The sequence below is a fragment of the Sorex araneus genome, chromosome 1 (assembly GCF_027595985.1).
Source record: "Sorex araneus isolate mSorAra2 chromosome 1, mSorAra2.pri, whole genome shotgun sequence".
NCBI classification, from domain to species: domain Eukaryota; kingdom Metazoa; phylum Chordata; class Mammalia; order Eulipotyphla; family Soricidae; genus Sorex; species Sorex araneus.
Window position 1 is genome coordinate 249128255 of NC_073302.1, and position 27984 is coordinate 249156238.

A 27984-nucleotide genomic window follows, 5' to 3' on the forward strand; every position below is an offset into this window, starting at 1 on the left:
AGCTAAGTGCATAATAAACATAACAATTTTCCAAGAGAACACTTTTCAGGGGCCTTGGCTCCAACCCAGCCAATCAATCTGAATTAGTCTGAAAAGATGTATTTTTTTAAAAAGGGGAAGCAAAATAATTTTATTAAAATAAATTTAGAGACAAGTGAGGGGGGAGAGAGAGAGAGAGAGTGAGATACATGTTTAAGACAGAACACAGGCTGGGAAAAAAGCCAAGATGTACTTTAAAAGAAAAAAAAATTAAAAACTTAGCTCCACCATAGCTTAGATACAGAAACAAGCAAAGAACTCATGTACAGATAAAGAAATTGTGATATCTGGTCACTATGGACTAATTCAGTAATAACTCAGCTCAAAAAAAAAAGTTCTTAGGAGAGCAAAAGAACTCAAGGGGATTATGTAAGGTGAAGTATTATGTCCAGAAAGGAAAAACCAAGTGTTTCCCAAATTTACCAAAGGCGGGCGTTAGAAGGCGTGCAACTGAGGGACAGATGAAACAGTAAAAACAAGCCCAGGGACATTCACAGCAGAACTGAGGGGAGCTGAGAGGCAGAGGGTAGGGCATGGAGGTTACAAAAGGTGGGGGCGGTACCAGGTTCTGGCGGGCTTTTGCTCTGACTTTCAAAGAATTAATAAGTTAGACTCTTTCAAAAATTAAAAAAGGCGAGGGCCAGGACAGTAGTCCAGAGGAGATGGGTGCATGTCCAGGAGCACATGCTTGCATGCAGAGACCAGTCCCCTGGGCGCTGAACTCGGGGTGGGGGTGGGGGCGGCCCCAGGGCCCCTGTGTGTGGCTGAGGAAGCTCTTCTACATAATTTTAATATGTAGCAGATGCTGAGAAATACTACTGAGTGTTCTTATAAATGGCTGTTCGACTTTACTTAGCTACAGATTTGTTATATTTTCAGAATTCCACATAATAAAATTGAGTTTCTAACATTTGCTGCAAACAGGGTTTCCTCTACCAAAGTACCAATGACAGGGAACAAGTTTGGAACATGCTTCTTCCCAACACGGTGCTGGGCCCAGGGCAGTAGTCCAGTAGGCAGAGCACGTGCTTGGCACGTGGCTGACCCAGTGTAACCCCAGCACCACTTCTGGTCCCCCACGAGCACAGCCAGGAGTGATCCCTGAGCCAGAGTCGGGAGCAAGCCCTGAGCACCTCTGGGCGTAAACCCAAAACCAAAGCAAACCAAACAGGTGATTGAAAATAAGATGCCTGCGCATTTAAAGAGACTCTCCTGACCTCTCCTCCCATGGACCAGGTCCTGAGAAGCTAGGGTCGGTGAGGAGGCCCTGCTCAGGTGTGCGGAAAGGACCAACCTGCTTTCCTTGACCCACGGAGACCAGGAGGAATCCCAAGGAGCAGGGAGCTCCCTGACCTTGGCTTGGATCCTTTTGCTTAGGTGGCATCTATCTACACCTTATCCCTCTTCGGCAAACCTTACTGATGTAGGCAGGTAGATAGGGAAAGGCCCTCAGCAATGAAACTTAGGTCAATGAAAATTCTGGGAGGAAAATTCTAAGGCTGATCCACCCTGTGGATACGGATAAGACCTTGAGCAGCAATGGACCCTGAGGAGATTGGACCCCTCCTCATGAAGAAAATTCCTCGAATACCCTCAGACCTCTCCCTTAATCTGATTCATTTTAGTGATTCCGCCCAAAGAAGACCATCACCACTCCCAGCCTCCCTGGTAACCTCCTTAGCAACGGACCTTTACCTAGGAAGAAGCCCCACAGCGGGAGCAAGTTGGAGAAACCCTATAAAGCCACCTTGAACAAAGAAAGGCCATGCATATGCTGTCGGAGCCCGTGTGCTCATTGTGCCCACGTGGCCAAGCACATGTTGCACCTGAGCCCTGTCGCCTGTACCTCCCCTCTTCCGATGTGTACTTTCATCCTTTTGTGTCTACTGCTAGGATGTGTGTAGGGGCTCTCTCCTCCCCTTGAGTGCCCCTCTCTCTCTCCTCTCTCTCTCTCTCTCTCTCCTCTCTCTCTCTCTCTTTCTCTCTCTCTCTTTCTCTCTTTCTCTCTCTCTCTCTCTCTCTCCAAGCACACACACACACACACACACACACACACACACACACACTTCAAAACACCTCCAAATAAATAAAATCCATTTTACTACACTGCTTGTCTACTCCTGAAATTCCTTTCTGTGAGCTAGACAAGAACCAGCAACCCTGGGTCCCGGGTGGCATAGGCAGATGGGAAGAAAGTGACTGTCTTTCTCCTTCTCGCTTCACATAAGTCACCTGTGGGCCCACCGACATCATTATTGCTGGATCTTCCTTCCCCGATAAAGATTCCATGGCACTTTCTTAAATACACATGTATTCCATTCTCGTGCTTTTCTGTCTTTGCAGTGATGCCAGAAAACCTGTAGGTTGCAAGGTAGAAAAGGGGGAAAAGAGAGAACCGCCCTCCGTCCCCGCATATTTGTCTAGAGACCGATAAAGAATGGTTCCCACCCTGAATTAGGAGCACTGAAAGGAGAGGCACACTGAGGAGAATTTGATAGAAAAGGAGCCGTGACATCAGGATATTCGGTCTCAGAATCTTTAAGAGCATCAGAAAACAATTGGTACTGTGGATTCTGTTCATTGCATCACCCAACAGTGACCCAATCAAGTCATCTCTACAGAACCAGACAACTCATTGTCACTTTTGTTCAGGATCAGAGACTGGGCTATGGAAATCCTGAGCATGGATCTTCCTTCAGTGCCCCTTTGTGGTTTTCATTTCCAAGATGCAAGGAAACCCTTCTAAATGTGCATCACCCACTGACAATTCCATTTATTTTCTAAGCTTTGCATCTGCATTGATCTTCATCCACATGAGGTGTCTACTTCTAGCACATTAATTAGTTTTTGAAAGTGAAGAGTCCTTTATTCCCACATCTGATCAGTCAGGCGTTCTCTTCTGGTTTCTTTGAATTCAGAAATTTCTGATTATATCATTTGGGGAAAACACTACACAGCCCATCCTAACTCCTTTCCTCTGGACAAAGGATTCAAATGAAAGAGAGCTTTTAAAAGATGTTATATGTGTTTAATTTTATGGTACATTAATAGTAAATTGTAAATTAAGTTACAATTGTAAATTAATAATAATAAATACAATAAGACACTCAACTCTCTGGGACAAATATTCAGGACAACCGTACACTGCCACACTATCAGTACACCCAGATTTGAATTAAAAATGTAGGCAGTTCTGACACACACCTGCAAACATATAGCCCCAGAAAATAGCCTAGCAGCAGCTGGGAACAGTTTTGGGATAAGGAAGCTGGGGAGAAAGCCTTCTCTGCAATCTTCCCTGGGCCAGCAGTTACTAAAGGGAATCCAATGTCTTGCTCTCCAAGAGAATCAGCAATCTGCCTTCTCAGAAAACAGCATGTTTAGCATCTGTTACACACAAGGGACAAAAAGAATTGTCCTGATTTCTGTAAACGACCCACAACAAACAGGATGATCACCAATAAGTTGTCATGAAAATTCACGTGAATGAATTTATCATGTCACACTATAATAAGCAGGCTTTCCAGCAAATGTATGCATTCTTAGATAAGCATAATTTGTGGCTAAATTATGACAGCTTCGTTTAACCCTTTGAAATGGGATTACAGAAAGAAAACCTGAATGCTGGTTGACAGTCAAATTATGGCCAGTGAAAAGAAAGCCTCTGACATACTGCCACCTAGTGGCTGCTGTTCAGCATTGACACGCCCAGAACAACACAGCCAGGCTCTGTAGACTGGAGACAGAGACCCCACTCCAAAGCCTAAGAACAAGAAAGATGGAGAAGAAATACTATTACTACTAATACTACTACTACTAATTATTAATAATAATAATTCCCAAAAAGAAAGAGAGAGAAGAGAACAAGATAGAGAGAGAAGAAAAGTGCCTGTCATAAAGGCAGGCTCGGGCACTTTTATTTCACTTGTAGAAAAATGTTGGGATTTCATAATTGCTCTTCATGTGATTGTGTGATCCCCAGAGCCTCTGAAAAGTCCCTGCTTCCTTTCAACTTCGCTTCGACATCCCTAAAAAGCACAATTTTCAGAGGTATACCAGGAGTCTGCAGTTCCCACGGGAAGAGAGAAGATACCTCAGCAGTACCTCAATCTTGCTAAGTTTGGGTCACTTCAGAGAGCTTGTACTGTCCAAGATTAACAATAAATACCCATGAGGACTTTCAACTGGTTTAGAGAGCAGTAGTGGTAAATCTGCCCTTAGGTAATTTACATACTCACTCCAAAATAAACCCAACTTTGCACACTCAGCTGGATAACTACCCAAACAAAACTTTGATAACAGTGCAACTCATGAGGGAAAGTTATTAAGTTGGTTTAAAGTGTTTAACTGCAGTGTTCTTCTGCCTTGCAAAATAATATAAATAGATATAAGCTCCCAACTGTAATGATTTCCTAAAAAGGTCACATTGCTGGAGCCTGGGCTTATCAGATGGAAACATTCCATGTGTTGCGTGCATTGCGATGTGAATTGTGTGATCCATGTGGTACCTGTCAATCAGAGCAGGGAAGAAGCAATTTGTACAGCCAGATGCTCCAAAACTGCTGGCCCGGGTCTCAGGTGGCTGCCTCCCTCTGCAGCAGCTGCAGGGACATCTGGCTGGTTGAACAAGGATTTAACACCCCTTTCCCAGATAGAATGCTGGGTTCACACACTTGTTAACATATGTAATGCATTCTTTTTAACATCTTAATGATACCCTTCAAGTAATTCTTCTCCAACCTAGTTACAAGAATAGTGTATTCATCAGCCGGGTTAGCACATGAATGCCACACATGGGTTGTTTCTAAGAATGAATGGCCAATTTCCTATTCCTGCTGAGAAGTCCTGCAGCCTTTTACCTAGTAAATAACTCAGAAATCCATTCCTCCTCTCCAGCCAGAGAACCCAAGGCTGCCTCCACACTCTCATCTTTTCTCATTAGGATTGCAATAATAATTCACTACCTCCACTCCCTGCCCCCTGAACAGATAAGTGCTTTAGACTGAGGATCCTAAAGCAGCATTCTTCGACCTTTCTACACTTGCACAGCAGTCCATAGGCCTGCAACTGAGGCCAGTGGTTTCCAAGCTTTTCATGGTGGTGGACAAGCGCTGGTCCATGAATCGATGTTTAAAGACTGATGCCCCGAAGTACTACATCACACAATTCACATTGCAATGCACACAGGGAACACATTTCTTCTCCGAAAGTTGTCCTTAGAATTCAGGTTCAAATCCACCTATCTTATCTGGGTCTATAAAGCCCTACTTAACTGGGACTGGACACCACTCTTGTCTCTCCTTTTACATTTTTCTGCACCCCAAAACTCCACAATCCACAAGAACACTCTGGGACCTCATCACTGTTTCCAGCTACACAGAACTACCCAGAGACAATTCTCCCACAAGGACCCTGCCTGTTGTACGTGCAGACACAGTTGTACCCAGCTGAACACAGTTCCTGTTGTACACAATTTCCTCAAAGAGATGCCTCCTGCTTATCACACCTTATCTTTCATTATAAGGACTTTCTTTCTGAGAGATTCTAGGTTTACAAGGCATTGAGCAGCAAAGAGTCAGAGTCTAGAACATAAATCTCAGCCTCTGCCTTTCCTTGCCTAAAATTCGCACCTCCTTCTCATCCCCAGGCATCAGAGAATACCTTCTATATGCCTGACTAGACATGAGCTCTACTAGTTCCTTAAGAAGAGTCGATAGTTCAAAGTTAAAACACATCACAGAGCAATAAATCTTAAAGGCAGGATCCATGGGGTAGGGTGTCACTCACATCCAGCTACAAATCGTGGAGTTTGGAGGTTCCATGAAACAGAGTTCTACAGGATATCAGGAGAGAAGACAGTTCTGATGAAGTCTGGGGGCCATCCCTTCCCCTCTCAACTAGGGTCCAGGGGGCCAGCAGTCCAGCAAGTTGCGGGGGAGTGGGGTAGCGAGAGGCAACCAGTGGACAAGATGCAGGTCTCACTAATCCTTCTGAACCTAAGTGCCACTCCAACTCAAATGTGTAACATTACATCCAGACCTCCCAAATGGCATGTTTTATAATACAAACTACTGATTTGTTTTTTTTTTTTTTGGTGGTGGGGGGGAGAGTGTCACACCCAGCGATGCACAGGGGTTACTCCTGGCTCATGCACTCAGGAATTACTCCCTGTAATTGTTCTCTGTCGGTGCTCGGGGGACCATATGGGATGCTGGGAATCGAACCCGGCTCGGCCACATGCAAAGCAAATGCCCTACCCACTGTGCTATTCCTCTAGCCCCCAAACTACTGATTTGGAAAAAGTCTTTCAAACCTGAAGCCCTCTCTACATGGATCCTACCTCCACACTTTCCACTGACGCACTTCACTCATTCTCCCAGTCAGTTGGCCTCCTATCTGGACCAGCCTCTGCCATTATACACGGAAAACTCTGAAAATTCCCCCTGAGGAATTTTACCAAAATGGACACTGTCCTCTCTCCCTGCCCATCCCCCGCACCCCCAGCATCCAATCACAGGGGTCTCATGTATGGCCCGTCAGAAGTCTGCTGATTGGAAGAGACACGTTTTGGCAAGGAGATCATGTACTCAAGCTGCCAAAGGGCTGAGGAATCGTGCGCCCTTGTGTTCTGAAAGCAGAGTGATGCTTTCCTGGCAGGACGATGGCTATGCTGGGAATAGAAAATTAGTTTTTATTGTTTAACCTTCATGGTTTAAATGAGGAAGCTTCTGCTGCAGCTAAAGGTCCCCTCGGGTTTCCGTGAAGTAGCCTTCTGACAGCAATATTAGTCTTCATAAAGAGCTCGATTTTAAAATGTCTTGCGCTTTGGTACTCGTTAAAAATGTTTAATCGAGGGGCTTGGCAGAGTAACTGCAGTGCGGCACCTTGGGCTCGCTGTGTGAGTTACCAGCTCTCTGCTTTCTGCTGTCACTTGAAACAGAAAAATGCCACTGGACCTGGGCAGAGCAGCCGATGGTCACAAAGCCACCTCTCTCCTGAAGATGCTGCTGCTCAGGAGCAAAGAGGTACCAGACAGCCACTGCAGACCAATGAGACCAGAGAGGAAAGTGGTAAGGTTGTCAGGGCAGACCCCGAACCCGAGCCCGAGGGAGAATGTGGCCATACCACAAAGAAAGAAGAAGCCCCTTGACAAAGCAGCAGGAAAAATACACAAAGTGTCATAGCAGCAGTTCAAGCATTACGGGGAGATCCTCAGCGTCCTCAGCAACCTCTAGAATACTTAGCCCCAGAGAGCCGAGGAATGCTGTATTTCTGGGATCCAGGTCCTCTTTGCCCACACACTGCATACACTTCACATTTAGAAAGCAGCCCCTCTAGCCAACTACAAGCAATTCTGTCGAGGCCACTAGAAACAGGAGATAGGGTGGCCTGATGGGATGAGACAGGAGGTAATAAATCTGCAGAGCGAGGATTTCAGAACACAGAGGGTATTCAGCAGCTCGGACTTTGGGCGGATGAGTAGAGGGAACCACCGGAGATGCTTTTTTAAGCTCAGAAGGAACATGTTTAGATTTGTATTGCATTTGTCTGTTCTCCTTGCCAATGTTAGGGTCAAAGCCAGGTTTCATGCATGTAAGGAGCCACATTCTGGGAGCCATTTCCTATAGAGCCACATTCCAGGTCAGATTCAGTTCTAGCAACACTCAGTTGAGGAAAGGAGAGACTAGGGTTGGGGGACACCATGGATCAGAAGGGCAGCTCCAAGGAGCCAGGCAAAGAAATAAAGATGGCCAAGAAAGCATGATGATAGCCGATGACAACAGCAGTGTCATAGAGGAGAGAGACATACCTGGAAGTTTCAGGCGGTAGCAGTATTCATGCAGCATTCACAGGAGAATGAGGTGAAGTGTTTATGCAAGTGTAGGACAATCTGCTGCCTGCTGGCTCAGGGGCATGGACATGCATGTATTTCCTGTCATTTGCCATGGAAAGGGAAGACAGGTGAAAACCAGGCAGAGGCACTGTGGAGAGATTCTCAATTCCCAAGAACTTGCAGATGAAAAGGAACCCTTCTGTTGTTATTTTTTTGTTTAACTACTCATTGTTGTTAATGTTAATCATAATAACAATATCATTAGTGTTCCCTCTCCTGAACTACCACTCACTACCACTGCTGCCACCATATGTTCACAAAGGTGAAAGACAGAGAATTGGGGTAGCACTCCAGAAACAAGGAACTTATGTACACTGAAATTCTCCCAGACTCTTCAAAACATTCAAACAAACCTTTGTAGTCTGGTCTTGTCGAATACTGACCGTTCACTACATGTCTACCTTTTGGAATCCATACAGACCTGATCTTTCGTCTGAAGTACTCACTTCCTTCACCAAGATTCCCTTGCATCCTGCAGCTCTCACTCACCTCTTCTTAGGCTGCTTAGAAGACTGAGAATAGGACCCTTCTCAATGCACACCCTAAAGCATTCCTTTACACAGAGCAACCTTCCAGAGAGGGTTTCCATTGTCAGAGAGAACAACTACTCTGAACTACCACATCAGAAACTGTAGGACAAATCTAGCTGCCTCAATTCTCTTAAAATCAATCAAATGTAAACTTTGTTCAACTGTGACCTCTTCTGATCTTGTTTTGTTCCTCAACTGAAAGGCCCCCCTACTTAGAAAGTTGCCCCCTGCCCCATCTCCTGCTGTGGCCTCTTATTAATGCAACTTTTATATGTGGCACCCCCTTATAATGTCCTGGGGCCTACAGAGGACCATGTGACTCCCAGTTGAGAAACGCTACCCTGGAGTGTTTCTCTTCTTTGGTGACACAGGCTATCCTTTTTTGTGGGATAAGTTGCTTTGATAAGTACAATCCAGTGTATCCTCTACCATCTTCTCTGAGTGAGAACTCCAGTTTGGTTTACTTCTGGAATCTTAGCCCAATTCTATGTCATAGGATGAAATGTTGCTCAGGAAGGCATGTGTTTCCTGCTTTCTGTGTTCTTAAAACTTTCTAGGTGGAATACCTTTTCTTCTGTCTGGTATGAAAGTAAGCCTACCTCTGACACACACGAGCTAAGAATTTCTCTATTGCAAACCTCCTCCCTTTTGTCCATCCTGAGATCTAGCACATGCAAAACAATAACCCATTGTCAGACAAATGGCAATAGGTGGACTTGGTTTGGCAGGAAAATTCTGTGAATATTACTCCAAGTTTTCCATAAAGGCATCTTTTATAAATGCTGAATATGACTGGGATTGACTGACTTGCAGTTCCCAAGACTGTTATATCAAACTGAGACGAATTCCCACTGGAAAACCACTATATGACTAACACCTTGAAACTGGAACATCAGGGCCCCCGAGTCCCAAGCTTACAAGAAAATTTTTCTGGATACATACTTTTATATATAAAAGAGACAGTGAATGCAGCTCAAATTGCTCCTTGTTTTCAGGGTGTGCAAAGGTACAAACAAACAAACAAAAATAACTACCTGAATAATTATGATTTCATAAGCAGCTCAATTAACTCAAATTAATTGATTCCTTACGTAATTTAGCTTTTAAGATGGAAATATTCTTCTTGTACTAGTTTACCTGGTAATTTAAGCATCACATACAAAGAAAACAACCACTTAATCTCATAAACTTTGTGATCTTAAATTAACAAAAATAATTCAAATAATAAATAATTTTAATAATAATTGAAATAATAAGAGTTATCTAGTGTTCTTGTGCTTGGATCCACAAAATGTATTTAAAACTATTCAGGAGACAAGCAAAGTTTACTCAAAGATTACAAATAGGTGCATCTAGACAGATTTTTGAAAGTTCCTCAAGCAAAAAGGAACATACTTAAATCTAGTTGTAAGAGTCTTTGTCTTCTAAAACATAATCATCCTAGAGTAAAAGACCTTTGAAAAATAGAATTTTGACCATTTCTATTTTTATAGACATATATTACAAAAATTAATTTCTGCTAATATGGTGAGCCCACTTTCCTGCCTAGGTAGGGTTTAATGAATCAGAGAGTAACTATTTTTCCCTAAAATGCATCCTTTCCTCTTTAAATTAAAGGCAACCATCTTCCTCAAGCATTGGTGGCAAATGATCTTTTAGCTAGAGACAAACAATGTTGCCCAGCTTCTGCTGCAGCAAGATGTACTAATGAGTAAGTTCCACTTAACAGGAGGCCAATGGAAAAGCAGGTGTCTTAATTCCCAGGTGCTGCCCTTGATCCCTCTCCACCCCCCCCCCCACTTCTCCATCTGAAAATGAAAACAAATGGAGATGCTGAATCGGGCCCAGAGATAGATGTCTACTGACAATTATGAAGCCCTGGAGGCTCACCTCTGGATTACCACATACAAGAGAAGTCACTTCTACCTTAAATAAGTTCTCTGATGGCCCTTTTTGTTTTAGTTTACACTCTACTAAGTAACAGTGACTACTGAACTGGGGATCCAAGTATATTTGCAAATCTTGGGTGTCCTAAGTTACAGGGGGATTTTTGCATTGAAATTGTGAATCCGGCAATGAGATCATGTATGTACTAATTTCTCAGAGAATTAAAAACAACAACATCAAAGAAGAACTTCACATAAGAATTCACTGTTCAGGCTGGAGCAATAGCACATCGGGTAGGGCGTTTGCTTTGCACGCGGCCGACCCGGGTTCGATTCCCAGCATCCTATATGGTCCCCTGAGCACAGCCAGGGGTAATTCCTGAGTGCAGAGCCAGGAGTAACCCCTGTGCATCGCCAGGTGTGACCCAAAAAGCAAAAAAAAAAAAAATTCACTGTTCAAGTCCAAGGAAAATGGATTGGGAGGGACTAGTTAGTGGTTAGTTGATGGTGTGGGAGGTGGAGGGTAATTAAGATAGAGGAGGGTCCATTATGACAATACTAGTTGGAAATGATCACTCTGGACAAGAACGGATTGCTGAAAGCTGGTAAGGGGATATAGATGATAACCTTCCACCAACTATATCACAAACCATAATGCCTAAAAAGAGAAAGAGAGAGTGAGAGAAGAAAGGTGCCTGCCATAGAGGCAGGCTGGGGTGAGGGGTGGCTTGAAGGAGTGGGAGGGAAACTGGGAATACTGGTGCTGGAAAATTACACTGGTGGAGAGATGGGTGTTGGAACAACTATGACTGGAATGCAATCATGAACAATACTGTATCTCACCTCGTGATTCAATAAATTGATTGATTCAATAAAAAAAATTCACTGTTCAGCAGCTTTAGCTTTGGTCTTAGTTTCCTATCCAGTAGCTTTTTGTTCAATAACCTCATCAACCGGCCAAGATCCAGAGACTATAAAACAAAGCTCCCAGAAGAGCGCAATACAGAATTTCCTGCCCCCATGCCACGCTGTCTTCACAGGGGCCCCCTCAGAGGAGCGCAAGTTGAGTTTCCCTCCCCACCCCAAGCAGAGCCCCGGCAGCTGAAAATCTCTAGAACCCAGCCACAGACATGCTCAAGGACACTCTCCACATGATCAGACGAGCCTCACCCATGAAGGAACAGACAGAGGAACCCAGGTATGCGGGACCCATGGCTGAGATTTCCAAGCCTGCTCAGATCAAGACTGGGCCTCCTCCACTCAGATCTCCAGTTTTCCAGTAGCTTGGCAGTCACACCCACAACATCCCCCACTCCCCCATGTGCACCGTGTAATCTCATCAACGGCCAAGATCCAGAGACTATAAAAAAGCTCTCGGAAGAGAGACACTATTTTTCCTGAAACATGCGGCCACGACCTCTTTATTTTTTTTATTTTTTTATTTTTTATTTTTTCATTTTTCCCCACACGGCAGAGCCTGGCAAGCTACCCGTGACATATTTGATGTGCCAAAAAAACAGTAACAACAACATGCTCTTTGTGTTCCTGGAGCGAGCAGACACCATTGGGCTACACTAGTGTGCGGCAGGGACAAATGAAGACGTTACTGGTGCCCGCTGAAGCAAATTGATGAACAACGGAATGACAGTGATACAGTGATACAGTGAACTTTTTGTGGGCTCAGAGGTATTGACTCCAGAAAATGATTGGTCACAGATAAGTCAACAAGATAAATCATTGGTAAGCATTATTATCATTGGTCTTTCATATTCTGGAGTAAAATTTGTTTTCTAAAATTATACTTTTATCAGATGTCAGAGACCCATTTTCAGTTCATATGATAAGGCTTTCCTTCTAGAAATGTCCATCTATGGAGATCTGTGGGTTTACTCAAAAGGACTTAGGACTACATGAATAAAATCAAAAGGTCACAACTGACTGTTATAGGGTTGAGTCACTATTATCTCAGACAATAATATTAATAATTGTCAATGGTAATACTGGTAAAACATCAGGTAAATATGAAGCAAGATTATAACATTCTAAATGTCCTTATGAGTTGATTAATGTCCTGTTCATGTTTTAAAATATTAGCTGTAGAGTTCAGTCATTTTTTTGTTGATTCATGAGACTAAACTGGGTATGACATATTCAAATGTGAGCCAAGTGACAAGTCTGTCCTGATGCATTCCATGATGCCTATATATTTCTAATTGTGCTGGTCTTTTGGAGAAAATTGCTTAATTCCTTCACTGAACATAATTATTTAAATATTAAAAATAATTCATTGTATGGTTGGCATATTTTAAAAAGTTACAAAAATGTAGCTTTTATAGCTATTATTACAAAATATGTATACACTGCTAGACTATGCTTTCTCCAATGACCCTGAGAGTCATCTTACATCTACTTTGGAGAGCAATGATTTGTGGAATTTGCATACTGATCTTTCTCCTGGCTCTAAACCTTTCAAATACCTTTGCCATTTAGCTTTTGAAGGTTTTTCATGAACATGCAGCCCATGTAAAACCAACAACCTGGTCTCCTTAAGTCAAGTGGGGTCCTGGTCTCCTTAAGTCAAATGGGGTCATAGCTGTGGGGCCTCAGAACCTATTGCATGAGGAGATGACTTTCCACCTAAAATGGCCAGCAGGTTTGAGGGTCACTCAGAGCAAGCCCTTACCCAGGTTCTAGCTCACCACTTCCTATGATGGCAGAGGCTGGAGGGGCTTCCAAGACGGGAAACAGGAATTGCTCTATAAATTGGATGCCATGTCTGTCTTAGTGTTTTCTTTATTGCCATAGATTGTTACAATGGACTTTGTAAATTGAGGTTGGTAGGGTTGAATCACTAAGAGGATTTCAGAATTCTGTGCCAAAGGGGAAGAAAAGGCCAAGAAGACCTAGCCACAAACAAACACACAAAAAAAGTGAGGGCGGGAATAACAGCATTACTTGTCTACCAAAGTACAGGCTGGGAAAACACCATATTTTGCACACATATAATTGTGCTTATGCCCAGCTTTTGTTACTATGGGATCGGTTGATCTCTCAATAATAACTGCAACCACATGTCATTTTGTTTTATGGATTCACTCAATCTAAAACTAAGATAGAAACCTATTTATGAGTGCCTGATAAATTTATCCTATTGTCATCACTGGCAAGAAAAATAAGAAATCTGATAATTGTGGCAAGATGTGTAAAATGTCACATTAACCAATAATCCTCCTCAAAGAAATACACATTTGGCAACTCATTATCTGTCAAGGATGAGAGAAGAGAAAATCTTTGGTTATAGAAGTTCTGGCAAAGTGTCTAGCACAGTATGTGACTTAATAAAAACATTGGTTGATTTTAATGATAATGTACAGATAAGATTTGTCATCTTTCCAAATATCCTTCTGTCATGGAAAAATAAATGGTAACTACCACCTCAAAATATAGATTGGTATGCTGTGACAGTTTCTTATCTTTTTAAAAAAGGACAACTTACGTGTATGTTTATTACCCTTCCATCATAGAGGCAATTCTAAAGTACAATAATAATAATAATAAATGTCAAATTAAAGTTCTACACGTGTCTGCAAGCTATATCAGTCTATTAGTAAAATTCAGGCAGTGTGCTTTGGATTAGGGCAGTTGATTTTTCGTGTCTGTACACAAAACTTTGTCCCTGCAATTTGCCAGACACTGAACCACTCAGAATTAGAATTACTTCTCTAAAGTGAAACACTGCAGATCTGGAGCAATCGTACAGCAGGTAGGGCGTTTGCCTTGCATGCGGCCGACCCAGGTTTGATTCCCAGCATCCCATATGGTCCCCCGAGCACCACCAAGAGTAATTCCTGAGTACAGAGCCAGGAGTCAGCCCTGAGCATCGCTGGGTGTGACCCAAAAAGCCAAAAAAAAAAAAAAGAAGAAAAAAAAGTGAAACACAGTTGGAACATTATATAACTGAAACCAAATCATGAACAACTTTGTAACTGGGTATATCACTGTGATCCAATCGATCAATCAATTAATCAATAAATAAAGCAAAACACAGTATCTCCAGAAGGCTCCCCAAATAATCCCCCCAAAGTGACCATCCTGCCATACTGCTCATCTCTAAGTTCAAGTCAGTTTATCAGACACTGGAGGCAGCCACTCCGAAAGCGCAAAGGAAACAGGAAAGTTGTGATGGGGCAGACAGAGGGTGAAAGTTGAAACAGTAGAGTCACAGGACAGCCAGGAAGCTGAGTTCTCTCTCTAAATGGGATCTGTTCTCACTTAGGAACTTAGACTGGAGGTGCATATGCCTAGCATGTGCCAGGTCCTGAGTTCGATCCCAGGTACTGCAAGCTCTGACTTAGCACCCTGGGGGTAGCTCTGGTGGTCCCCAGCACCTCGGGGCCAAGCACTGAATCATAAGGCCCACACTGTTGCACCTAAGCGTTTCTCAGAGGAGGCCTGCCTACGTACGCCCCAAGCACCACTGAGGGCTGCCCAGGTGTTTTTTTTTAATCTACACACACACACACACACACACACACGGTCCACACTAAGTAGTTCTCTTTCATGGATTTGTTTCCCAGCCTTTGCTCAAGTAATGACTTTGCCTAGTAATGTCTTTACGATAAGTCCTGTGCCAGAGTGATGATATAGGGGTAAAAGCACTTGCCTGACAATAGCTGGCCTGCACCACATACGGTCAGGAATCACATACACACTGACTCCCACCAAAAGTTATCCCTGAGCACAGAAGCAAGAGTAGGCCCTGACCACCACTAAGTGTGGGCCCAAACCCAAATAAAACAAAGACAGATACCAATGCTCCATCTTATTTTAAGTGTCTCTGTAAAGATTTCAAGTTTAATTACTGTAAGACTTGTGCGTTCTTTGTTAAATTTAATTTTCCAACATGAACAAATTATGAAAGTGTTCTCTCATTCATGCTCTCCACATTTGGGATTCTTTTTATTTTTTTATTTTTTGCTTTTTTGGGTCACACCTGGCGATGCACAGGGGTTACTCCTGGCTCTGCTCAGGGGACTCTACTCAGGAGTCCTCCTGGCTCTACTCAGGAATTACTCCTGGCGGTGCTCAGGGGACCATATGGGATGCTGGGATTCGAACCTGGGTTGGCCGTGTGCAAGGCAAACACCCTACCCGCTGTGCTATCGCTCCAGCCCCCTGGGATTCTTTTTAGATTTGGGGTTTCATTGTTGTTGTTTGTTTTGTTATTGGGGCCACACCCAGCAGTGCTCCTGGAATTACTTTTTGTCCTGTGCTCACAGATCATTTCCGATAATGTTATGGGACCATACTTGGTGTGATGATAAGACCTGAGTCAGCTGCATGCAAGGCAAATACTTTAACCCCTATACTCTCTAGCCCCATAACTGTTACACTTTTTAAATGGGATTATCCAAGTATCACAAACATTTTAAGTTTTACAAACTTTTATTGTGCTTATATCCCATTACTTTCTTTTAAATTTTTTCAATAATACAATTATATGTTTTTCTTCTTATATGTATCTATTATCATTTTATTATTTTATGTAATTGCATTATCTAGCATGCACAAACACTAAATAATGAGGTCGGTAAGTATCTTTGCATTCCTGAACTTCAGAGGAATGTTCCTATTTTCAGTTATAAGCTTTTTCTTTTAGCTTGAGCTATTTAGAACAACTTCAAGAATCCACCACTTCTAATATAAAATAATAGAATAGGAGACTAACACCCAAGAATAGTAGAAATAAGTAGCAGGATATTTGCTCCAGGGCTTGGAAGCTGGCCTCACATGCTGGGGGGAAAGGCAGCTCAGATAGAGAAGGGAACACCAAGTCTACCAAGTGGGTGGTTGGAGGATTCGCTCGGAATGGGAGATGCGTGCTGAAAGTTGACTATAGATTGGCCACAATGGCCACTAAACACCTCTATTGCAAACCAAAACACCCAAAAGGAGAGAGAGAACAAAAGGGAATGCCATGCCACAGAGGCAGGGTGGGGTGGGGGGGAGGGATTGGGTGGTGGGAGGGATACTGGGATCATCGGTGGAGGAGAATGGCACTGGTGGAGGGATGCTTTCTTGAGCATTGTATGACTGAAACACAAGCACAAAAATATGTAAATCTGTAACTGTCTCCTCATGGTGATTCACTAATAAAAAAATGAAAAAAATCAATTTTCAAGAATAAAAAAGAATCCACCACTTCTATTTTCTAAAGAATTTTCAGCAGGAATAAATGTAAAATTTTTTAATATTTCTCAGCATCTACAAAACATTTTTCTTCTTCAACCTGCTAAGATAAACCATTGTTGCATCCTCATAAAAAATTCTAATGCTATTTGGTTCTTTACATTATTTATTTTGTTGACTAATCTTACAAAATTATTCTTCTAGAAGAAACAAAAATGACAATTTTAAGAACCAGAATACCAATGAAATTATAAATTAATTTCTTCATTTTTAAGGAGACACAACATGAGATGATACAAACACACTAAGTAGAAATTTATTTAACAACCAGAATAATTTATCCAACCAGAATTACTTTAATTAAGGGTATGTAAGAGATGAATTAAAAAAGAGACCACATTAAATAAAATGACAAAAAAATCAATAGGCAAGCAGAATTCTATTGCTGTAGCTCAGATATTATCAGACATTAAGAACACCAATTCCAAAGTCACATTGGGTATTAGTTGCATAAAGCTAAGTACCTATTATTATTAAAACTAATAATAATAAAAATGCAATATTTACAAGAAATATTCTTTGTTGCATACATTATAGCAATGTGTACTTTGTTGATTCTATGATGAACATTTGTTACATTTTAGTATTTCTAAAATTAAAACACAGATTGTCATACTTGATTTTTTAGTCAATACATTTTTCTTTTTGTTTGTGATTTACAAATTCATAACAAAATTTAAAAATTAGTAATAACTAAGATTTGATAAAATACAATATATATCAGCTTTAAGGGGTACTTCATTTTCCTACCTCTAACATCCAAGCTCGTTTTTTAGAAAAAATGCTGTGAGTACATGTGAATTTTTTTCAATAAACTAAATTAAAATTCAATTTTGATTTAAGATATTTGAGAAGTTTAAGATTTACTCTAAAATTAGCAGAGATACCCCAGGAAGTTACAGAGAGTGAGAGACTTGGAGAGATTCAAGAATCCAAGCATATGTGTACAAAATGTGCAGTGCACACAGGTATGTATGAAATGGGCAGTACACATAGATATATACAAAATGTGCAGTGCACACAGATGTGCACCCACTGAATCACTGTTGGGTTTCTACCCAGTTTTTGGAGGAGTCAAATAGAAAAACAATTCGAAGGCTGCAGAATTTCCAAGTAATTTACTCAGAAAGGTAAAACAGGGTTGTGTCATTAATGTCTCTCAATGGAGCTGTTGGTGAAAAAAAAGTCATTAATTTTCTTTGTCCCCTTCTTACACTGCTCTCCCAGTGTAAGAATATGAGAAAATACACATTTCCCCATCTCACCCACCATATCATTTACTGCTCTGCCCCCTTACCACCTCCCCATCAGACAGCTACAGTAATTCTCAACAGACTTCTAGACCAACCAATGTGTAATAGAAGATCCTCCAGCTACAAAACCAAATATTAAATAATTACCAGAGAGTGCTGGGAATTAAGAGAATGGTTTCTGGTTCAGGGAATTCAAATAAGCTAAGTGACCAATTGACAATCATAAACCATTCTGTCCAAGTGTGAAATTTAAATTCATCAAGAAATGGAAGTAGGGGTGGGCAAGAGCGACAGTATAGTAGGGAGGATGTCACAGCCTTACATGCAGTTGGCCCAGATTGGATCCTCGGCCCCACGCACTGTCCCACAAGCTGCCAGGAATGACTGCTGAGCACAGAGCCAGGAGTAAAAAGACCTGAGCAAAAGTTAGTTGTGATCCCTCAAAAAAAAAAGAAAGAAAGGAGAGAAAGAAAAGAAAAGAAAAGAAAAGAAAAGAAAAGAAAGGAAAAGAAAAGAAAAGAAAAGAAAAGAAAAGAAAAGAAAAGAAAAGAAAAGAAAAGAAAAGAAAAGAAAAGAAAAGAAAAGAAAAGAAAAGGAAGGAGAAGCCAGAGAGATAGCACAAGGGTGCTTGCTTTATATGCGGCTGAACCTGGTTTAATCCCCAGCACCATTCTGGTGCTGCTATATAGTCCCCAGAGCACTGCCAGCAGTGACCTCTGGACACAGAGGCCAGAGCACTGCAGGTAAGGCCAAATCCCCACCAAAAGAAATGGAGGAAGGTAAAGAAAGGAGGGAGGGAAAAATAGAGCACGGGGAGTGAAAGGAAAGAATAAAGACAATGAAAGAGAATTTGAGTACAAGGAGTGAGACAAGAAAAAGAAAAGAGATGTTTGTGTATTACTATAATCAAATATTACTTACTTCAAAATAATTTTACTAGAACTTTTAGAAAATTCTTATCCTTGTACAAATCACACAGGAAAAAGTAAAATCAAAAGCACATAGCCGGTTCTTATTTCTCGTATTAGTAGCATCTACAAGATGCCCTGAGTGGGTGATCTCAACGTGCACTCACCTTCTGCACAGCTGCTTGAAAGGCCTGCTTGATTTTCTTACAAGAATCAGGTATTAATTTTGTGTCTTGGCTCTCTAGACTTGTGTCTTGCAAATCTGTGTTTTCGTGGAGTTTGAAAATTTTATTGATGCAGTATGTGTCATCTTCTGATATTCTATTAGGATCCATCTGAAAGGGGGGAAAGTAAGTGTATTAGACTGGTTAGCATAAGTCATTCTATTTCAGGAGGACTTTAAAAATGTTGTACTAGTATGACTTTTTGTATCCAGGGATTAACCATAACTCAACAATGAGCAATTTCCTTCCAGTTGATGAAAACTTTACTTCCAATTCATTTTGCTACACTGCTATCATCCATGATCCATGTGCACCCATGTGCTTTACCAAGAAATTATCAAAAACATTTGGTGATGAGAAAAATCCTCATAGTGAGGACAGGGTATCAAGGAAATCACACATGAACATATAATTCTATAGAAAAAACTTTTCTCCTTAAGTCATATATGAAGCAGGCTAGATGGGATTCTGAAGCCAACTGGGGTAACTAAAAGCCCAGGAACTGGAGCTTGTATAAATCAAGTGAAATTAACATCACCTGCAGCTACCATGTTACCCCATGTAATGGGCCTTTTTCCTTAATCTAGATACATTTTAACTAGCCAAAGAAAAGATGGAGGACATCCTTCCCTGGGCCCAAAGAAAAAAGACTGTCATAAGCACCATTTTCCTTTTCATCAGCTTCTTACGCATGTTTCTCAGCCTGGAGTGGTACCTGTCTAAGATGCTGTCTCTGGCAATGTGTGACATTTGCAGTCCCATGCTTTGTAGAGACAAAGCAGGGAAAAGGAAGATTCAAAGTCTTGTCATGGAAGCAATTGTCCCACCCAATATATTACCACTGAGTTCATAAACTGATTGCAACTGGTATGACAATCAGTGTTTCTTTAAGTTATACTCTTTTTTTTAACTCACCCACTTTTCCCTGAGGCTGATAAGTCTTTGCAGTGCTGTCTGCTGCCCCCAGTAAAGATATTAGTTATCAGTTATTTTTAAAATTAGAGTAATTTACTTTCTTCTCCCAAAAATCCAAGGTATTTCATATGCATTTGCTTTATACTAGGTATAATCTAGATTAAAAGGAAATTGGGGGAGGGGAGTCATGAAACCAAAGTTCAATTAATTCCAACTCTCTAGTTTCCTGAATTAATTATCTTTTTCAAAACCTCCATAAATATATGCTGGTTAATTAGCTAAACAGTTTTCTATCTGCATCTAAAATTCTCCAAATGAAATGGCAGTCTTTCAATAAATAGGCACCCACTGATATAAATTTTATGATTCAAGTCATACAAACAGAAGCATTAACCAGGATCACAAACAAGGGATCATTCATGAAGCCAAACTATTTGCAACTCATATTTGTCTTTCATATTTTCTTTACCATAATTAGCATGAACAGAATATGCGAGCTTTTAAAATATGGAAAGCTTTCAATCACATACTTTGAAACATTTCCCTTATGGCATTAAGTATCCCACACAACCAGAAAAGCTGGGCAACTTATACGAAGGGTCATTGGGTTCAGACCTCAAGAAAGAAGAATCCAGCATAGGCCGCAGTTGGCTCACCACCAGAAAACTGCCAAGCTAAAGAACAATGTGGTGGTCATGGGGAAATGCCTGGGGGACCCTAAAATTGGCTAAGCTCTAGTCCTACTGACCAGCTAAGCTGACAATCTGAGCATCATCCAACAGAAGAGAAATCCCTCCGACTCAGCTCTGGTTAGTTTAGTCCCACCCCCTGCCTGTACTGGGCTCACCGGAGCTTGTTAGAAACACGTTGGCAAGACCAGTGTAGAATGTACTGTTCCTAGGACTCTGCGTGCTAACCAGATTCCTGGTGATTCCGAAATACATTTACCTTTGAGATAGAATGCATGAAACCATTATAAACAGTATTGTAAATCACAGAATCTCAATAAAATGTAGGGTGAAAGAAATGGGGGGGGGGGAAATAATACCAAATACATAGACTTTCAACTATTAACATGGCTTCAAATTTTCTTAAAAATCGATTTTATGTTTTTTATAAGTCATACGTATTAGTGCAAAACTACTGCAACAAGGGCTAAGAGCTAGTACAAAGGTTAAGGTAGGTGCCTTGCATACACACAGCAGACGCAGGTTTGATCAAGGGTGCTACTTGCTCTCCAGAGCATCACCCAGTAGAGCCCTAGAGATACTGGAGCTGGATCTGAGAAACCCATGTAACCCCTGGCAACACAGGTCCCAAGCATCATTGCCCTTCAGGCTCTTGCATTGAACTGCCAGTCTGGTCAGCTAAAAACCAGTGGGAGGCGCCCCTGAGTACCACTTGGGAGTCACCACCAAAACAGCTAATAATATTTTATGTTTTGATGCGAAGAAATAAATTGCAAACATTTTTTTTCTCCTCCTCTTGACAAACAAACCAACAAAAAAAAGGCCAAGCTCTGAATCCACCCACCCAACCAATCTAACCAACTTCTCCAAAGAAAAAGGACCTCCTGACTGACTCTTTAAAGTACAGGTTAGAGCCATGGCTTTGGAAAGTCTTATCAGAACTGAAAAATAAAAGGTTCCTAAGTCTTTTCTCCAAGGGAATCACACAGCATGGCATTATCATAAAGATACATTACAAGGACTTAAGGATGAGGGAAACATTAGAAATTTCCGTTTAAACTCTACCTGCCTTTCTGTCCTAGTGCTCCTGCAGCCTCCATCCTGCAAATGGAGACCAGGAGAAAAGGGAGGAGTAAAGGCTGCTGGTCAGAGCCAGATGCATGAGGGCATCTGCTCCTGAGTAGCTCCATCCAGGAGAGGATGCAGCGCAGGGCAGAAAGGTGGCCCTGTGCTCGCAGACACTTGCATGTGCATCTGTTGCAGACCCCAAGATCAAAAGGTCCCCTGGCACACAGCAAACTGCAGAGAATTGGCTCAGTCCGGTTAAGCTAGTCTGCGTTAGTAATTAAAGAATGCGCACCTTACAAATTAGAAACCATTTTGTTTGTTGCAAATTAGCTGCAAAGCTTTTTTAGTAAGCTGAACACACCAGACACTGGGCCAGATCATGCGAATGAGGGAGTGAAGAAAACAAGCAGTTCTTACCTCTGTGCAACTTGCACAAAGAAATGCACCCCCAAACCACAAAAAACTGAGTTACAAATAAAGCTAATGTACCCTGAAAAAATCTGAAACATCAAATAAAACGCAAATATCTGATTTAAAACGACCGTTTTCAAGGCAGTTTATCAGATCATGCAGTTCATAGAAACAAACACTTCTTTTTTTACACTTCCTTGTAACTAAATCATTTCTGGGGTGAAAAGAGGCAGGATGCTTGACATTTGTGCTACTTTGTTATCCGATGGGTTTCGGGTTTTTTGGTTTTTTCAAACAAGCACTGAAAATCAGATTTTCAGTAGTGGCTGCCGCTCTCCTGGACTAGTCAGGGCTCGACTGTGCATTGAGTGGGTGGGAGTTAGAAGGGAAACAAAGTTTGCATTTTCTTCAAAGCTATCTCGGAGCTAAACACTAAACTTTAAAAACGGCTCTTTGAATTAAAAAAAAAACACAAATTTTACAAGCAAATTTTTAGAGTCCCCCCCCCCCAACCCTTTGTAAACCAAAGTATGAATACTATGTGGTAAATATATAGCAAAAGCCACACACTATTTTTTCTTTGGCAAAGTTGGTGGGGGAAAAGCCAATCCACACTGGATTTAGTACAGTAGGGTGTTTTTTTAAATCTAGACATAGGCAATCTGCAAACATTCAAGAGTTGATTCATTTTTAACTATTCAAACACAAGAAGGGGAAAATTGTTACTGAAATTTTTACATTATTCTCACATTCTTCTAAGTGTTTTAAAAATGGAATTAAGCTTTTTTTCTTGAGGATTTATATCATTTTCCCCCTTTCTTTAAACAAAAACAATAAAACCGACTCCTTGTTCTCATTTTTTTTACTGTAAACTGCAAATCTGTTACCTGATACTAGATGATTTCATTCTAATTCAAATGTATTCCAAAACCCCAAGTATTGACCCAAAACTTTAGCGGGGAAAAAAAAAACAAACTTTGATTTTGAGTTCTAGTTCAAAGGAGCTAATTCAAGTGAAAATGTTAGATCAATGATAGTAGATGGGAACTATTCACTTAGCCAAAACTTAGGAAGAGGGTTTTTAGCATAAATAAAAGTGGAAAGACCTTTGGAATGAACCCCCAAGTACCAATTAAGTACCAACTACCAGCTGCAACAATATTCAAAGTCACCAATCTTTTAAATCTATAAAAAATCACTTCTACCTTTCACCCTCACCATGTATTATTTTAAAACAAATCCTATATATATATACTAGAGTGTTTTATTTCTAAGTTTTAAGAATATATCTCTAAATTATCAGGAGTCTTTTAGGGAGCAAACATAGAAGCTATACTCAATAAGATGCAACCAGATACCAGACATTCTGATGAGCAGGTTGCTACTAATATTAGTGAAGGGGATGACCTTTTAAACATGCAGTGCAAAATTTGGTTCAATTTAATGGCTAAGTCTTTGCATAAGTTTTGGAGAAAACCAAATCTCTGTGACATTTAAGAAAATTGTGCCCAGATATCTATTGACACTAAATTCTCCAAATGAAAATGTGTTAGCTAGGTTTCCGAACTTGCTTATTCACTTGGAAATAGTTTTGAGAGTTTTACTTCTATCTATTTGACATCAAGAGTGTGAAATTATGGGTCAGAGCAATAGCACAACAAGTAGGGTGTTTGCCTTGCATGCAGTCAACTCAGATTTGATCAGTACTCCATATGGTCCCCCACGCCTACCAGAAGTGATTCCTGAGCGCAGTCGGAGGTAAGCCCTGAGCACTGCTGGGTGTGGTCCAAAACAAACCAGAAAAAAAAAAAGACTGCAAGATAATAAGTGACTTTCATATGGCATAATCCCTCAGCAGCCCAGAACTATAAAACTGAGGATTCCTAAGGAGAAACAACACAGACTAGTCCAGCAAATCACTCTTCCCTAGATGCCCGCACTGACCTCCAAGCATTCCGTCCATCTAAACTGTGCATAGTCCCTAGAACCCCATTCATTCTCTACTGCTCTTTCAATACTGAACACTCACATCCTACTACTACCGCTATGAAAATGTCATGCTCAGAAGATGTTTGAGAAAATAAGAGGTAAAGAACTACTGCATCGTTGTATTTTGTTCTTGGCTCTTTTACTAAGTCTCTCTGTCTCTGTCTCTCTGTCTCTGTCTCTCTCTCCACTTATTAGAACTTTTGTGTGCTGTTTTAGGTCCCTCCAATTTCCTGGCACCATGCCAAGAACTTAGTGCATGGATATTGGATATTAAATAATTTATTTTACCTTTGACTTCATGGCAATTAACAGTGCTCTGTGCAATTATAGGCACTCAATAGACAAGCATTTTTGGAGGGGAGGGGAAATGCCAGGAGGGGAAACGATACAGCACACATTCTTGATTTGATTGGGGTACTCTGAAATGAAATCAAAAGCACCTTATCACTCTCATATAGATCAGTATGATCTATGTTGCGAGCAATTCACTCAAAGGCTTTGAAGGACACAAAATCTCAACGAGGAAAGTTAATTTTTATAAACATACAAAAGCTCTGAAGTATTGCTCCTCATACTTTTAACCTTTGTTTTATTAGGTTCTCAAACTAATTTTATGAAACAAGACTAGTGCTTTGTCTTATTAACTAAAAGCCTATGTTTTAAAGCTACAAAATCAGTGCACAATTTTACTAAAACCCCAATCTTAAGGGTTGCAAGTTCAAGACCCTGGCACATGGCAAAAACCCATACAGCCCAAGCCATGCCATGTTTTGATGGGTCCAATTTGGTTTGGTAATCACCTTTGAATCTGAAAACCAATAAAGTCCAAACTCAGCTCTCCTTTCCCATAAAAACTGCACAGTCAGCACCCCACTTCCTCTGCGAAAGGGTTCACAGCACCAGACAAGAACATTTGAATGAATCCAACCAACTGCTCTGCAATTTCCAAGAAAACACAAGGGCACAAACCACCAGAAAGCATAATATTACATATTTACCCCTTCCTTTCTACTATCTCTGCAGTTCCTAGCTGTCGTCCTCAGCACACTAAGCTGCAACAAAGCTGTTGCTGGGGTGTGCCACCACCCGTGCCACACACACACACACACACACACACACACACACACATACACACACCTTGCTTACTTCCTCTGCCAGTCTTAGTGGGCGGGCCCCTGCGTCAGTCCTCCCGGGAGCCTTTGCCCCGCCAGCGCAGAAACCCCTGCAGAAAAGCGCAGCAGCCCAGCCCTGGTCCAGAGACCCGGCTTCCCGGGCCATTCTGTCCGTCGACCCATTTGCCGACAAGAGCGTCGCCACCTCGGTGCTTTAGCGCCTCCACGCATGTACGCGTCGCTCCACGTGGCCCTCAAGTTCCAAACCAAATCTGCAAAGCCGCCAGCCCCGGCACTGACATTTCATCCCAAGAAGGGCTAGAAGAAGGAGGTAGATGCTTCAGTGAAGACCACCCTAGCCCACCCCACTTTGATTCTTAGGTGCAAGTGAGAAAGGGAAGTAAGTGGGGGAGAAAGTGTGCCACGGTCTCCACTAGAAGCGATCGGCCAATGCTGTCTCTCGCGGGGAAATTCAAAACGCACCAGGTCGTGCGAGCGCGGCTGCAGAGCGCTGCGGGGCGGTGGGGTGCGTGCGCCGAGACGGGAGGCGTCCCGCGGCCGGCCCCGCACAGGACTGGTCCCGGGGAGGGGGGGGGGACAAAACAATAAAACAAAAAGCAAAAAACGCTCCCTTTCAGAGAGACCGTTTCTGCCCGCGATCTGCAGCGGTCGAGCGAGTCGGGCGGCACGCTTCTTGCCGGGCTGGCGCGGGGAGTTCCCGGGCGGGTACGCCCCGTCGGCGCGCTCCCGGGGAGGTGAGCCGCAGACACTCACCTGCGCTCGGAAGTAGAGGAACAGGGCGACGCTGCAGACCACCTGGCCCAGCCCCAGCCCCAGCAGGGCCACGAACACGGAGCGCGAGGCGGCGGCGGCGGCGGGCGGCGCGGGCGGCGGGGCGTGCAGGGGGCCCTCGTGCGGGGCGCCGGGGCCGCCGCTGCCCATCTCCTCCGAGCCTCGCGTGTACTTGCTGTAGTCTCGGCTGGCGCGGCGCATGGCGCTCGGCCCGCTAGCCTGGCCGCTCGCCTCCCTCCCTCGCCCCCGCTGCTCGCTCGTCCGCTCCAAAGTCAACTCCGGAGGCCGCGGGAGCCGGCGCGGGGCCAGGCGGGCTAGACGTGCGGCGCGCTCGGAGCCGGGCAGTGCTCCTGGGGCGCGCGGGCGAGCGGGCAGGGCCGCCCTGCCGCCCCAACTCTTATAAACCGCTTTGAGAGGGCTGGAGCTCAGGAACCAATCAGCCCCGGGCCGGGCTGCCGCTTCCACTCCCACCCCTGGCTCCCCTTCCTTCCTCTCACCCTCCCCCGCTGCTGGAAGGCCTCCTCCCCGCCGGGGCCTTCAGAGGAGGCGGCTGTGGGCTGTTCCAACCATCCCTCAGGCCTTGGGTGCATTCTGGGTTGCCTTTCTTGGAGGAGATGGGCTGCGGGAGATGCCCATGGGTGTCGCTTTTTATGCATTTTGCATTTGGGGGTCACACCCTGCAATACACAGGGTTACTTCTGGCTTTGCACTCAGGAATTACTCCTGGCGGTGCTCAGGGGTCCATCTGGGATGCTGGGAATCGAACCTGGGTCGGAGGCGTGCAAGGCAAACGCCCTACCCGCTCTGCTATCGCTCCAGCTCCCCGCCCATGCTTGCTTGGTGATAAAAGTAACGTCCAGACAGACCTCAGGTACTTGGATCGCTGAGTCTCAGTGTCCCCCTATATATTTGACGGGTGGGGGTAATTGGATATGATCATCTCTGAAGGTCCGTCTGTCTGTCCCCCACCCCAGCCCTGTGCCTGTGTTGCAGCAGCATGGAACATCCCCAGGAATCCGGAGCTACAAACTATCATGGTTCCTAGTAAGAGGTTACACCTTAGATTTGACAGATTTGGAAAGATACAGATCCATCTTCCTATATGCACGTGTCCCGTGTGTTCAAAGTGTTTTTTGCAGTGCAACAAGTTCGAAATGAGCCAGACTACCATAGACACTGAAAGTTGTCTTTGAAAGAGATCCGGCTGAGGGATAGGTGCAATCTACTTCTGTGTCAGTTCAATTTGCAAAGCACTTACAAAACAAAACAAAACAAAACCCATGCAAAAGTGTAAGCTTTCTACTTAGTTTGCTTCTAGCTATTAAGCCCCAGCCATTGAGGAAAAGACTAAATGAAGGAATCCAGTCTTTGCCACGAATCCACTCCAGGCCACACTTTTTCACCTGAACTGATCACACTGTATCACTGTCACTGTCGTCCCATTGCTCATCGATTTGCTAGAGCGGGCACCAGTATCGTCTCCATTGTGACACTTGTTGTTGCTGTTGTTGGCATATCCAATGCGTCTCGGGTAGCTTGCCAGGCTCTGCAGTGTGGACGAGATACTCTCGGCGGCTCTCCGAAAGGGAGGAATCGAACCCGGATCCGCCACGTGCAAGGCAAAGGCCCTACCAGCTGTGCTATCGCTCCAGACCACCTGAATTGATCACATCACTTAATTGGTCTCACTTCTTTCGATCTTAATATCCCTGAACAACTTCCTTTTGAAACACAAAATAAGGAGCATTATTTTCTTGTTCTTATACTTCCAGCCTTTTAATGATTTCTAAGTATTGCTGGTATAAAACCTAAATTGTGATAAAGAAACCTCCAGTGATTTTTGGCAATCTGATTTGACTTCTTAATCCCCCTTGAACACTACCCCGCCTCATCCTCCCCTTCCTCTCTCAGCCCATGTGCTGCTTCTCCAGATATCCTTCTCTGCTCCCCTAACCCATGTTGGCTTCCTTTGCTTTGTTTTTTGTTTCTCAAGTACTCTTTTTCCTATCTCCACAGATATATTAG

At 42.9% G+C, this 27984-nt stretch overlaps 1 protein-coding gene across 1 annotated transcript in view; it reads right to left on the reverse strand.

The window, feature by feature from the left end:
* Window positions 1-26160, reverse strand: part of TNFSF11 (TNF superfamily member 11) — a 34589-nt gene extending 8429 nt beyond the window's left edge. The window contains exons 1-2 of the mRNA XM_004604590.2: window positions 25942-26160; window positions 18927-19094 (exon numbers count right to left, since the gene is read on the reverse strand). Coding sequence (XP_004604647.2) covers window positions 18927-19094; window positions 25942-26160 — 387 coding nt within the window. The remainder of the gene's footprint in view (window positions 1-18926; window positions 19095-25941) is intronic.
* Between the last annotated feature and the right edge of the window lie 1824 nt (window positions 26161-27984).